Here is a 13,164-nt window from a genome sequence, read left to right as displayed (position 1 = left end):
CTATTCCTTTTGTCTTGTTTATTTCCTGTTCCTGAGTCTGTTTGGTCAAAATAAGTGAGAAATGGCTTCAAAATTTGCCACCAGCTTTCCAATTGCACAAAACGAGATCTGGCTAGCACGTCACAGTGTCATAAGTCAGGAAAGAACAACAAGCGCACTGAGTTGGTAACGATCAACATGCTTTGGGGTCCATGAGAAATACAAAGGTTTGGTATATTTCAATTCATGAACAGTGCAACATATAGAGGATGTTGTGTGAACGGGTCAAAGGTATTCTCTGTGATGAGATCAACAAAAAAAGTGGTTAACCAGTGACAAGCGAGGTCTTCCAAGCAGAAATCAAAGTTATCGTGACAAGTGAGGGAACAATAGACTTCAAGGCCAAGGCCAGTGCTTTAACTCAGGAAAAAACAACATGTGCACTAAGTGGATGGCAATTAACGTGGTTTGGGATTCATGTGAAACACAAAGGTTTGGTAGACGTCAGTTCATGAGCAATGCAATAGATAAAGGGTATTGGGTCTGAACGGAGAAGAGGTATTTTCTGTGATAAGGGTGACAGAGAAATTGGTTAGTCAATAAGCGAGCAATATCTTTCAAGGTGAAATCAAAGTAATCATGGCAAGTGAAGGAGCAGCCGCGGCAAAGTCAAGGCCACAAACCAACCACCATGTTTAAACTCACAAGTTTTCTTTGTCTGAAACAGAGACAAAAGCTATGTTCATATCAAAGCTGGGAAGGTTGAAATTTTCAGGTGTAATGCCCCAATTCTGCTTACGCAAAGGCTATTGAGAAGATCACACATCACCACTAGGAGACGCACTTCCTAGTCTGAGTCTTTCCAGTTTTTAGGAGACGCACTTCCTAAATTGAGATTTTACCACTAGGAGACTCACTTCCTATTTGGTTCATTTAAGTTCATTCCTAGGAGATGCACTTCCTAGTTTGAGTAATTGAGATTTCACCCCTAGGAGACGCACTTCCTAGTCTGGGTAGTTCAGGTTATATTTTTGTTTTAGGAGATGCACTTCCTAAATTGAGATTTCACCCCTAGGAGACTCACTTCCTAGTCTGGGTAGTTCAGGTTATATTTTTGTTTTAGGAGATGCACTTCCTAAATTGAGATTTCACCCTTAGGAGACGCACTTCCTAGTCTGGGTAGTTCAGGTTATATTTTTGTTTTAGGAGACGCCTTCCTAAATTGAGATTTCACCCTTAGGAGACGCACTTCCTAGTCTGGGTAGTTCAGGTTATATTTTTGTTTTAGGAGACGCACTTCCTAAATTGAGATTTCACCCCCTAGGAGACGCACTTCCTAGTCTGGGTAGTTCAGGTTGTATTGTTGTTTTAGGAGATACACTTCCTAAATTGAGATTTTCTCCTAGGAGACGTACTTCCTAGTCTGGTTCATTTAAGTTCATTCGTGGGAGACACACTTCCTAGTTTGAGTCATTGAAGTTTCACCCCTAGGAGACGCACTTCCTAGTCTGGGTTTTTCAGGTTATATTTTTGTTTTAGGAGACGCACTTCCTACATTGAGCTTTCCCCTAGGAGACGCAATTCCTGGTTCCACGCACTAAAGTTATACCCTTAGGAGACGCACTTCCTAGTCTGGGTTTTTTAGGATACACTTTCAGGAGACGCACTTCCTAGTTTGGATTGTATGAGTTTTAGTCACTGAAGTTCTCACCCCTAGGAGACGCACTTCCTAGTCTCGGTCATTTAAATTTATTCCTAGGAGACACACTTCCCAGTTTAAGTCATTAATGTTCCACCCTTAGGAGACGCACTTCCTAGTCTTAGTATTTCAAGTTATATTTTGGTTTACAACATTGCTAACAACTCACAAATCTTCCTAGTGCAAACTGGGGTAGAAAATTTTCTTTGTTTTGTCTATTTTGTTGAAATCAGGAGCCCGCCTGGAGAACAGGGAATACATTTCAAGTCAGCAATCAGGAGCCCGCCTGGAGAGCAGGGAATACATTTCAAGTCAGCAATCAGGAGCCCGCTTGGAGAGCAGTGAATACTGTCAAGCGCAACAGTCAGGAGCCCGCGTGGAGAACAAGGGAGTACAATTCAAGTTTTAGCTTTCAAGTTCTTATTGATATTTGGTAATGTGATCCGTTTTACACTTACATCTGTGCCCAACCACCAAACTGGGGCAGAAAATTTTCTTTGTGTTGTCTATTATGTTGAAGTCAGGAGCCTACCTAGAGAGCAAGGAATACATTTCAAGTTAGCAGTCAGGAGCCCGCCTGGAGAGCAGGGAATATATGTCAAGTTCAGCAGTTAGGAGCCCGCCTGGAGAGCAGGGAATACATTTCAAGTTAGCAGTCAGGGAGTCCCGCCTGGAGAATAGGGTCAGTTTTTACTTTAGTCAAGCTTAGTTTATAGTTTTCCTAGTCTATTCTTTAGTTTAATTTCATTATTTCATCAATAGTACAAGTGGTTTATAATTTTGCTAACAACTCACAAATCTTCCTAGTGCAAACTGGGGCCGAAAAATTTCTTTGTTTTGTCTATTTTGTTGTAATCAGGCACCCACCTGGAGAACAAGGGGAGACAACTCAGGTTTCTAGGGAAAGCAGTTTCGAAGGAAAACAGTTCAAGTTTCATGGGAAATGGTTCAAGGTGCAATGGAAAACAATGTCAAGTAACAAGAGAAGACGGTTCGAGTTCAACAGTCAGGCGTCCACCTGAAGAAAAGAAAAAGCATCTCAAATTGCAATTCAAGTCAGCAACCAAAGAATCTCGCGGCAAGAATGCGAGTCAACAGTCCGAGGTGATCAACAGAAGTTAGTCACAATAAAGAAAAAGAGAGAAAGGCAAGAAGTGAATCCAAATGCAGAAGTTGATGGAAGACGTGAATTGCTTAAGACACGACTGAGGTCACAAGCACTACATGTCCGGTTTGGTCCGAAAAGCTGAGGAAGAATGAATTAGCACCTGCAACTAGCAAGCGTCAAGGTTCAAATCCAAAGTCTGCATGAAGAACCATTCAAGACTCAAGATCAAGCTTCAGAAGACTTATAGATAGGAATCTTGTAACTCGTAGTTGACAGGTTTAGTTAGTCTTTTTCATTTGATTTTTGATGTAATAACAGGGATCACAGACCGAAACCTCGGCGGAACGGCACCTCGACCGGATCTCCACCTCGGCATACTCCGTCATTTCACTCATTTCTGAACTACACGTGGCCTGATTCCTTTATAGCCAAGGATATGTAGGCAGCCCAGATACCAGGGCTCGGTCACATTCCCTTTTTCTCTTAGTTATAGTCTCTCCAAATAAGGGTCGGGTCAAAAAACCTGTCTAGTCATTCTTTGTCTGAAAATACTACGTCTTTCCAGTCAAAGAGGGGCAGCTGTATACATGTGATTTTTGACCCTCCCCTAGATTTTTCATATTTTAGCGTAAAATATTTAATTTAGGCACAATATAGATATTTTAAGTAATTTTGACTCGTTTACTTTATTTTATTACAAGAAATCAAAAATTACAAAAATAGGTTCATTAATGTTTTGTAGTCATTTTTAATCTTAAAAAAAATATACAAACAATAGTATCGTATTTTTATTTTAATATGATATTTGAAAATACCAAAAATAGATTTGTTTTAATGGTTAGTTTTATTTTAATAATTATTTGAATAGTAGGAATAATTAATAAATGGGCCCGTATTTTTAATCTCGTTTGCAGGGAAAGAATAGAACTTGGGCTAGAGCAACCCAATTTTAGGCCTAATTTTGAACCTAGCCCATAATTTCCAAGCCCATAATTCCTAGGACCATACCCCTTAACCTAAAAATCCCTACAATCTACAATGTAAAAAGTTGAAGAACGAAAAGAACAAAGGGGGCTGAAATCGAAAAGCTGACGGAAAAAGGCTGCGCAATACACAACCCCCACCCCCCTAACTGCCCCCATACGATTTGAATTCGCTCAAAAAAAAAGGAAGCAACCATTTTTTCTGAGTTTCAACAACCTAACCATGGCTGCGCCTTAACCAAGACCAAACGATCCTCCGTTCTTCGTCTTCTCCTTCATTTCTGAATACACACACAGAGGTACAATCAGGGAACCCTTCTTCTCCACCTCACAACTTAACCCTTCAGCCGTTTTCCGTGGCTTTTGGACACGAAAAACCAACCTAAGACCCTAGACTAACTAACGCCGAAGAGACTAGAGTCAGACTTGGTCAATCGGCTGTTTCTGATTTTGGCAAAAAATAGATGAACCTTAAGCCATCATCTTCTTCATGAAGATTTAAGATAGTAAACCTAGGCAAGGATAGCTGCTGGACGCAAAGAAAATGGCCCCCCATATATCCCATTCCCATCGCCGTTGTTCCTCCGTCTTCCATATACAAACAATAGTATCGTATTTTTATTTTAATATGATATTTGAAAATACCAAAAATAGATTTGTTTTAATGGTTAGTTTTATTTTAATAATTATTTGAATAGTAGGAATAATTAATAAATAGGCCCGTATTTTTACTCTCGTTTGCAGGGAAAGAATAGAACTTGGGCTCGAGCAACCTAATTTTAGGCCTAATTTTGAACCTAGCCCATAATTCCTAGGACCATACCCCTTAACCTAAAAAACCCTACATCTACAATGTAAAAAGCTGAAGAACGAAAAGAACAAAGGGGGCTGAAATCGAAAAGCTGACGGAAAAAGGCTGCGCAATACACAACCCCCACCCCCCCTAACTGTCGTCTTCTCCAAACGAACCCCCCCATACGATTTGAATTCGCTCAAAAAAAAGGAAGCAACCATTTTATCTGAGTTTCAACAACCTAACCATGGCTGCGCCTTAACCAAGACCAAACGACCCTCCGTTCTTCGCCATCTCCTTCATTTCTGAATACACACACAGAGGTACAATCAGGGAACCCTTATTCTCCACCTCACAGCTTAACCCTTCAGCCGTTTTCCATGGCTTTTGGACACGAAAAACCAACCTAAGACTCTAGACTAACTAACGCCGAAGAGACTAGAGTCAGACTTGGTCAATCGGCTGTTTCTGATTTTGGCAAAAAATAGATGAACCTTAAGCCATCATCTTCTTCATGAAGATTTAAGATAGTAAACCTAGGCAAGGATAGCTGCTGGACGCAAAGAAAACAGCCCCCCCATCTATCCCATTCCCATCTCCATTGTTCCTCCGTCTTCCATATACAAACAATAGTATCGTATTTTTATTTTAATATGATATTTGAAAATACCAAAAATAGATTTGTTTTAATGGTTAGTTTTATTTTAATAATTATTTGAATAGTAGGAATAATTAATAAATGAGCCCGTATTTTTAATCTCGTTTGCAGGGAAAGAATAGAACTTGGGCTCGAGCAACCCAATTTTAGGCCTAATTTTGAACCTAGCCCATAATTTCCAAGCACATAATTCCTAGTCCCATACCCCTTAACCTAAAAAACCCTACAATCTACAATGTAAAAAGCTGAAGAACGAAAAGAACAAAGGGGGCTGAAATCGAAAAGCTGACGGAAAAAGGCTGCGCAATACACAACCCCCACCCCCCTAACTGTCGTCTTCTCCAAATGAACCCCCCATACGATTTGAATTCGCTCAAAAAAAGGAAGCAGCCATTTTTTTTGAGTTTCAACAACCTAACCATGGCTGCGCCTTAACCAAGACCAAACGACCCTCCGTTCTTCGTCTTCTCCTTCATTTCTGAATACACACACAGAGGTACATTCATGGAACCCTTCTTCTCCACCTCACAGCTTAACCCTTCAGCCATTTTCCATGGCTTTTTAACACGAAAAACCAACCTAAGACCCTAGACTAACTAACGCCGAAGAGACTAGAGTCACACTTGGTTAATCGGCTGTTTCTAATTTTGGCAAAAAATAGATGAACCTTAAGCCATCATCTTCTTCATGAAGATTTAAGATAGTAAACCTAGGCAAGGATAGCTGCTGGACGCAAAGAAAATTGCCCCCCCATCTATCCCATTCCCATCGCCGTTGTTCCTCCGTCTTCTCTGTTACTGCTGCGCCGGAAGGTGACAGATCCGGCGAGGTTCCGGCGCTGCTACGTTTGCTGTTCGGGTCCGTATCTGTTAGTCGAGCATCGAAACAATATTGTGAAGGTTCATTTCTCACACTATTTCTTTGTTAGGATATGATGCATGAACATATGGGCGTATTCTTGTCTATGTTTATTTTACTCATGAAAAATTGAAACGATTCCCTCTGTTTGTTGATTGTTAGGTCTCATTAGTTTGGTTTATTAGTTTTAAAAGGGTAAACTTTGGGACCATAGAAGAGAATGTCTGCCTGGAAATGTTCATTTTTAAAAGGGTTGACTGCTTTGATTAGTTTCTTCCCTTTTAAGCATTTGCTATCATTGTGAATAGAAAATCAGCGCTCTAATTTGAGGGAAGTGCAACATGAAGTGTTAGTGGTGTTTGCCTTTTGGGTGATTTAGGAAAAGTTTGAATGATATGATGATATTTCCCTTTCTTTTTGATCCGTTCTGTTGTAGTATACATTTTGAAGTTGAACTACATGCTCCTAATCATTTGGCTACCTACCTTTACTCTTTATGGGGAAGTATCTGTCTCTAAAATATAAAATCATATCGTAGTTGCTTTAGGCGCGATTAATGATAAATTATCGTGACTATGGATCCGGTTCTCGTGGCATGGTCATGATATGTAAGTCTAAAATTCGGGTGTGCATTTCATGTGACCCAATTTCCATTCTCAACATCGTTAAATAGGACGTGTCACGAACCGCGGGTGCATTTCATGTGACGTGGTTCAAGGCGTGTTTTAAATAACGTTGAATCTTCCTAAAAATGATTAAAAGCGGTTAAAGAGTTAAAATTTGCACATAGGTTCAAATGTATTAAAATCAGATAATTAAGCCAGTTATAACAGTTGAGCGACCATGCTAGAACCACGGAACTAAGGAATGCCTAACACCTTCTCCCGGGTTAACAGAATTCCTTACTCGGATTTCTGGTTCACGAACTGTTAAATAGAGTCAACCCTTTCCTCGATTCGGGATTCAACCAGTGACTTGGGACACCATAAATCTCCCAAGTAGCGACTCTAAATCGTTTAACAATAAATCCCGTTTCAATTGTCCTTTAATTGGAAAAACTCCTTTAGACCCTTTCCGGGGGTGTAAGATAAAAAAGGAGGTGTGACAAAGACTGCATTTTTTTTCGTGGAGATTTGGAAGAAGAGATTTATATGGAGCAGCCAGAAGTATTTGAAGTAGTTGGAAAGAAAGACATGGTGTGCAAATTGAATAAAAGTCTTTATGGGTTAAAGCAGGCACCAAGGCAGTGGTACATGGAGTTTGACTCATTCATGAAAAGTCAAACATACATAAACACATATTCTGATCCATGTGTATACTTTAATAGATTTTCTGAGAATAACTTTATTATATTGTTATTGTATGCGGATGACATTTTAATTGTAGGAAAAGATAAGGGGCTGATCGCAAAGTTGAAGGGGGATCTGTTCAAGTCATTTGATATGAAGGACTTGGGCCCACCACAACAAATTCTGGGTATGAAGATAGTTCGAAAGCAAACAAACAAAAAGTTGTGGCTGTCTCAGGAGAAGTACATTAAACGTGTACTGGAACGCTTCAATATGAAGAATGCTAAGCTAGTCGGCACACCTCTTGCTAGTCATTTAAAGTTGAGCAAGAAGATGTGTCCTACAACAGTGGAGGAGAAAAGAAACATGGTTAGAGTTCCTTATTCTTCAATAGTCAGAAGCTTGATGTATGCAATGGTATGCACCAGACCTGATATTGCTCATGTAGTTGGTGTTGTTAGTAGATTCCTTGAAAATCCTGGAAAGGAACATTGGGAAAGTCAAGTGGATACTCAGGTACCTAAGAGGTACTATAGGAGATTGCTTGTGTTTTGGAGGATCTGATCTAATCTTGAAGGGCTACACGGATGCCGATATGACAGGTGATCTTGATAATTATAAATCTACTACATGATACTTGTTCATATTTTCAAGGGGAGCTATATTATGGCAGTCGAGGTTGCAGAAGTGTGTCACACTCTCTACAACTAAAGCAAAGTATATTGCCCTACTGAAGCTGGCAAGGAGATGATATGGTCGAAACGGTTCCTTCAAGAACTTGAATTACATCAGAAGGAGTATGTCGTCTATTGTGATAGTCAAAGTGCAATAAGCCTTAGTAAGAACTCCATGTACCATGCAAGGACCAAACATATCGACATGAGATATCATTGGATTCGAGAAATGGTAGAGAATAAATCTCTAAAAGTCTCGAAGATTTCTACAAGTGAAAATCCCGCAGATATGCTGTCCAAGGTGGTACCAAGAGACAAGTTCGAATTGTGCAAAGAACTTGTCGGCATGCACTCAAGCTAGAAGTCCAGTGTTACCTCCTTTAGGTGAATGTGTCTCGAGGGAGAGATTTGTGGGGTCCATTCCCATAAATAAAATAAAGAAAAAAGGAGATTGAGGGGTCCATCCCCATAATAAAGAAGAAAAAGATTGTGGGGTCCATCCCCATAATGAAGAAGAAAATTCTACAAGATGCCAAAATTGGTGGTAGACACCGAAACACGTTTTTGACTAAAATTGGTTTTGGTTGCGACACTTCTTCCTATAAATAGAAGCCTTCAGCTTCTCATTTTACACAACAATCTCAGAGGAAAAATATATCTGAGAGTTAGAAAGAAAGAGTGAGGTTTTAGAGACAGGGTATAAGAAAATAGTTAGTGAGAAAAATAGAGAGTGAACAATATTATCGTGAGGTGGGAATATCAAAAGAGAATTATTTCTTTTGAGTGTTGTAGTGGTCTTTGGAGTATTTTAGTCAGACCTATAAAGTGTAAAATTCCTTACTATAGTGATATCAATTGCTCCTCTCGGGCAGTGGTTTTTTCCCTTATTCAAAAGAGTTTTCTACGTAAAAATCTTGGTGTCGTTGTTACTCTTTTATTCTTATTAATTACCGTATATTGGTACTACGTTATTATACCGCTTTTATTACCGTGAATATTATTTCCGTAGGGGTTTATTCCCAACAAAAACAACTCTCAAAACCTACGAATTTGATTTCTATTCTTGATTGGGCTTTGAAAGTCAGTGCTATGATTGCTCCGGAGAAATGCAAAGCGTGTCGCATGCCAACCATGAATAAGAACCACAAGATGTGGGTCGGTGGATAGGCTATCTTCGACGAGCCAAACCTTAATTCATCTTCTTTCTTCCTTTCTCACTTCTTTATTTTTTGGCTACACAACTTTACCCCTGCCCCATAAACATGAAGCAGAAACTTACAGGACAATAACTGCTCCTACTACTGCCTCAGTAATTCCACAATGAACTAAGAAGCTAAAGAATCAAATAACGGCAATGCATCCTTATCTTCATCCGCAAACAACTACGTCCCTTAACCGAGTATATATGACTCAGCCATCCGATAATCAGAAAGACAGAATCCAGGAGGTGACAATACGCCCGTCTAACCAATTTGCACCACTCGAATCAGTTTTCAGGCGGCGGCTACTTGTGGGGATTGGCACAGCATCTCTGGTTGCAGTGGGCGCCGATTTTGCTGGAGTCACTAGTTCCCTACTAGGCCTGTTGCCGGATAGTGCTCGGAGTCTTAGGCTTGATGTAATTTATCCTATTGGAGGTTATAGCCGATGCCTTGATGCGATTGAAGGATTTGGTTAGTACGTGTTTCCCTGTGTCCCATTGTATCATTTTATACGTACAGACCTCTCTATAATATCATCCCTATATAACAACACTTAATTATTAAAACCAAGCTTTTTCGAAACCAATCATTTTACGCTATAGTATATGTTCTATATAACATCACTTCGTTATAACAACAAAAAATATTCGGAATAAACGAGTCTGTTATAGAGAGATTTGACTGGATATAATATTTTATTGAGTAAAAGTTTTAAAAAGAATTACTGTACTAAGAACTTTTGACACACAAATTATAAATATGGAATACACTGAAAGTAACTATAATAACTTGTGGATTATAATGCCGAAGATAATGCTAATAAAATTATGTCATTGGAAAAAAAATGACTAGTACAATTTGTTATCTTCCTTTTCTTGTAATCTTTTCAAGTGAAAGAAATTATTTTTTGAACGTTTACAAATAGAGTTTATATATCCATCAAATTGGGTGGGAGATCAGACAGTATTGTATCGAGCAGCGAGAAAATTAGAAAGATCACTGGATCCACCACCTCTGAGCAATGATGATCGGAGGCGGAAGAATGTAAATGAGCCGGTTGTTGCATTTGGTCCACCGGGGTCAAATGGAGAGCTCAATGTTAGCGTCATTGTCTCACCAGTTTCTATTGATTTCTCGTAAGCTCCCTAATCTTAGCTTAAACTGGTAAATTCGATACAATCTGGTAAATTACCTGTGAGGTAAATTTTGGCAGGATAGAGACATTTGGAGGAGCAAAGGAAGTAGGAGAAGCTATAGTGCAGACTATAACAGGATCAGGCAAACTCCCTGATGTAAAGGGAACATTAATTCAAGCAAATGTAAGAGAAGATTCTTCGTCGAGGAATCTGAAATACTACACATTGGAATTCAAAGTTGAGAGCCCTGCATTCCGGAGACACAATGTTGCTGTATGCTGTATCAAGGGAGGAAAGTTATTCACTTTGAATTCCCAGGCTCCAGAGTCCATCTGGCCAAAGGTGAAAACTGATTTCTACAGAATAGCTGATTCTTTTAGCTTAACATCATGACAATATCCCAAGGGCGCAATGGAAATACATTTCTTTCTTTCGTTTTTTCTTAGGCCCTTTTTGTAAAAATTTTCTGCCCCATATCATTAACTTGGACTCAGGAAATGTATCCATTGTTTCTTGTTAGGTTTGTCTATTAAGTTTTAGATGAATCTAGTTATATGCCATTAACATTTGGGTCAAGCAAAGTTGGCCTCTTATATTTAGATTCGTTAACACTTGATAACAAACAATTCAAACCAGTTCAAACTACCAAATTTAGCAAGTAAACCGTGTCTAAACACTACGTTCAACAACTTCAATCGCTCATAGTTTTGAAATTGTAGCCATTGTATAGCTGAGTCGAATTTCATGATATCAGTAAGTATCAACAGTCGTCGCTGCTAGGGACTGAACTCCTTGATATATTGGCAATGTACATGCATACGAGAAATGTTGGTAGTCAAGAATGGTCCTGCCCACGCAGTTCGGATTGTCTTGGCCAAGCGACACATATGTGCAGTGCTAACCAGCAACTGCAATCCCACCACACATGTCACAAAACAAAGCACGACATGGTCATCGGGTGTTAGGATTTACTATGATTTTCTTATTATATTTAGAGCCAGTTTGGATTGGCTTAAAAAAAATAGATTTTAAGTACCAGTGCTTAAAAGTACTTTTTAAGTGCTGGAACTGGTTTTATAAATAAGCAGTTACGTGTTTGAGATAAAAGTGCTGAAACTTAAAAACAATTGTTGAAGTGTTTGGTAAACAAGTACTAGTAAACACTTTTTTCTGGTAAAAAGACAAAACTATTGCCTAAAACAAATCAAGAACCTACATTTTCCTCTGCTTCTTATGTAACAATCTGCCAAACCTTGATTTCTATATAAGTGGACCATGACCAAACATAAAACTTGCAAAAAGATTATTACCATATATTTTTTTTTTAAAATGCAAAGACTTAAATCAGGTTTGGGATAATCTGGGTATTCCCATACCTCAAAGAATAAGCATATAAAGAAAAAGCATATAACAAGAGGAATAAGAAAGAAGAATAAACTCACAACAAGGATCGATTTCCACTGAAAACTTGAGCGAAAATACAGAACAAGTAAAGATGAAAGAGAAGAAGAGGAAAGAAGATAAACAGAAAGTGGGAACAGTTCGTTGTTTTTTAGGATTTATTTGATGAGGGTAATTTTGGGATTAACAAACGTTATAAGGGACAATTAAGTAATTTCTTTGGTCAAAATAAGATGACTTTTAAGACAAAAATGGAGAAGTTAGGATCAGCCAACTTGTGGCTTTTGGCCTTTTTTAAGTCATTTTAAACTTTTTTTAAGCAGTTTTCTTTTTTGCCAAACACTTCACACATCTAAAAAGACCTTAAAAAGTGGTCAAAACAGGCTCTTAGATTTTACATGGTACTTGAAGGAAGGGCTCCATCCTCTACTCTTATTTCGCTCTTATAGTTGATGTTGTTACCTTTCAAACCAAGCTCTTGGAACCTGCTTGAACTTGTTTATCATAATTGATTTTACTTTTCCTTAAAGGAAAATATTAATCTCTTTCATATTTTACAAGTGGACCCCTATAAGTTGAGGATCTCTCCTTCACACAATAAACAATAGCATTACACTACTAGAAAACTACTTAAAATGTCAAGAAATACCCACCAAAATCGGTCGGAAAATTGAAAAAACTGATCGATTTTCGACCGGCTTTAATTCGTCGAAATTAGGCTAGTCGGTAATAAATAGCGATTGGAGTTGGTCGCAATTTCTGACCGATTTCACTTGGTCAATAAAATTTCGCAAGCGACCAAAAAAAGAAAAAATATGTCGAAAAAACCGATCGAAGTCGATTGATATTTTAATTATTCAATTAAAAAATGCGCCACCTGGGAATCAAACAAGGGTTTGTACTGTGCCAGAATACTATTCTATCATTATATCATTGCTATATTTTGGTTTAAGACTATCTTTTATTTTATTTGTACTCTTTAATTGTATTTTCACACGAAAATAACCGACCAATTTTGGTCGATTTTATTAAAAATATAAAATTACTAACCGAAATCGATCGATTTTTTTATAATGACCAACTGAAATAACCGATCGATTTTGATCAATTTTTTGAATATTAATTTTAATTTATTTTATATGAAAAAACAACCAAGTTGGTCATTTCTTAAAAAATAAATTTCGTGGGACACCAAAATAGTTTCCCGCATTTTTGCGTAAAACAAAACCAACCGAAGTTGATCAGTTTCGTAAAAAAATTGAAAAATAAAATATTTTAAAATACCGATCGACTTCGATCGGTCTTACGGTCGGTTTGTTGACCGACCGAAGTTGGTCGGTTTGCCGCAGTCGATTTTGACCAAATTTCTAGTAGTGTTATAGTC

At 38.4% G+C, this 13,164-nt stretch overlaps 1 protein-coding gene across 1 annotated transcript; it reads left to right on the top strand.

Annotated features, from left to right (window-relative positions):
* Positions 1-8,187: 8,187 nt before the first annotated feature.
* LOC107770252 (psbP domain-containing protein 7, chloroplastic) lies at positions 8,188-10,904 on the top strand. Its single transcript, XM_016589541.2, has 3 exons — positions 8,188-9,714; positions 10,169-10,379; positions 10,457-10,904. Exons 1-3 carry the CDS (start codon positions 9,396-9,398, stop codon positions 10,770-10,772), a joined length of 846 nt encoding a protein of 281 aa, XP_016445027.1. The 5' UTR covers positions 8,188-9,395; the 3' UTR covers positions 10,773-10,904.
* The last annotated feature ends 2,260 nt before the right edge of the window (positions 10,905-13,164 follow it).

Source organism: Nicotiana tabacum, chromosome 5 (genome assembly GCF_000715075.1).
Source record: "Nicotiana tabacum cultivar K326 chromosome 5, ASM71507v2, whole genome shotgun sequence".
Classification (NCBI taxonomy): domain Eukaryota; kingdom Viridiplantae; phylum Streptophyta; class Magnoliopsida; order Solanales; family Solanaceae; genus Nicotiana; species Nicotiana tabacum.
Note: the sequence above shows the minus strand (reverse complement) of the source record. Positions and strands in the feature narration are given on the sequence as shown.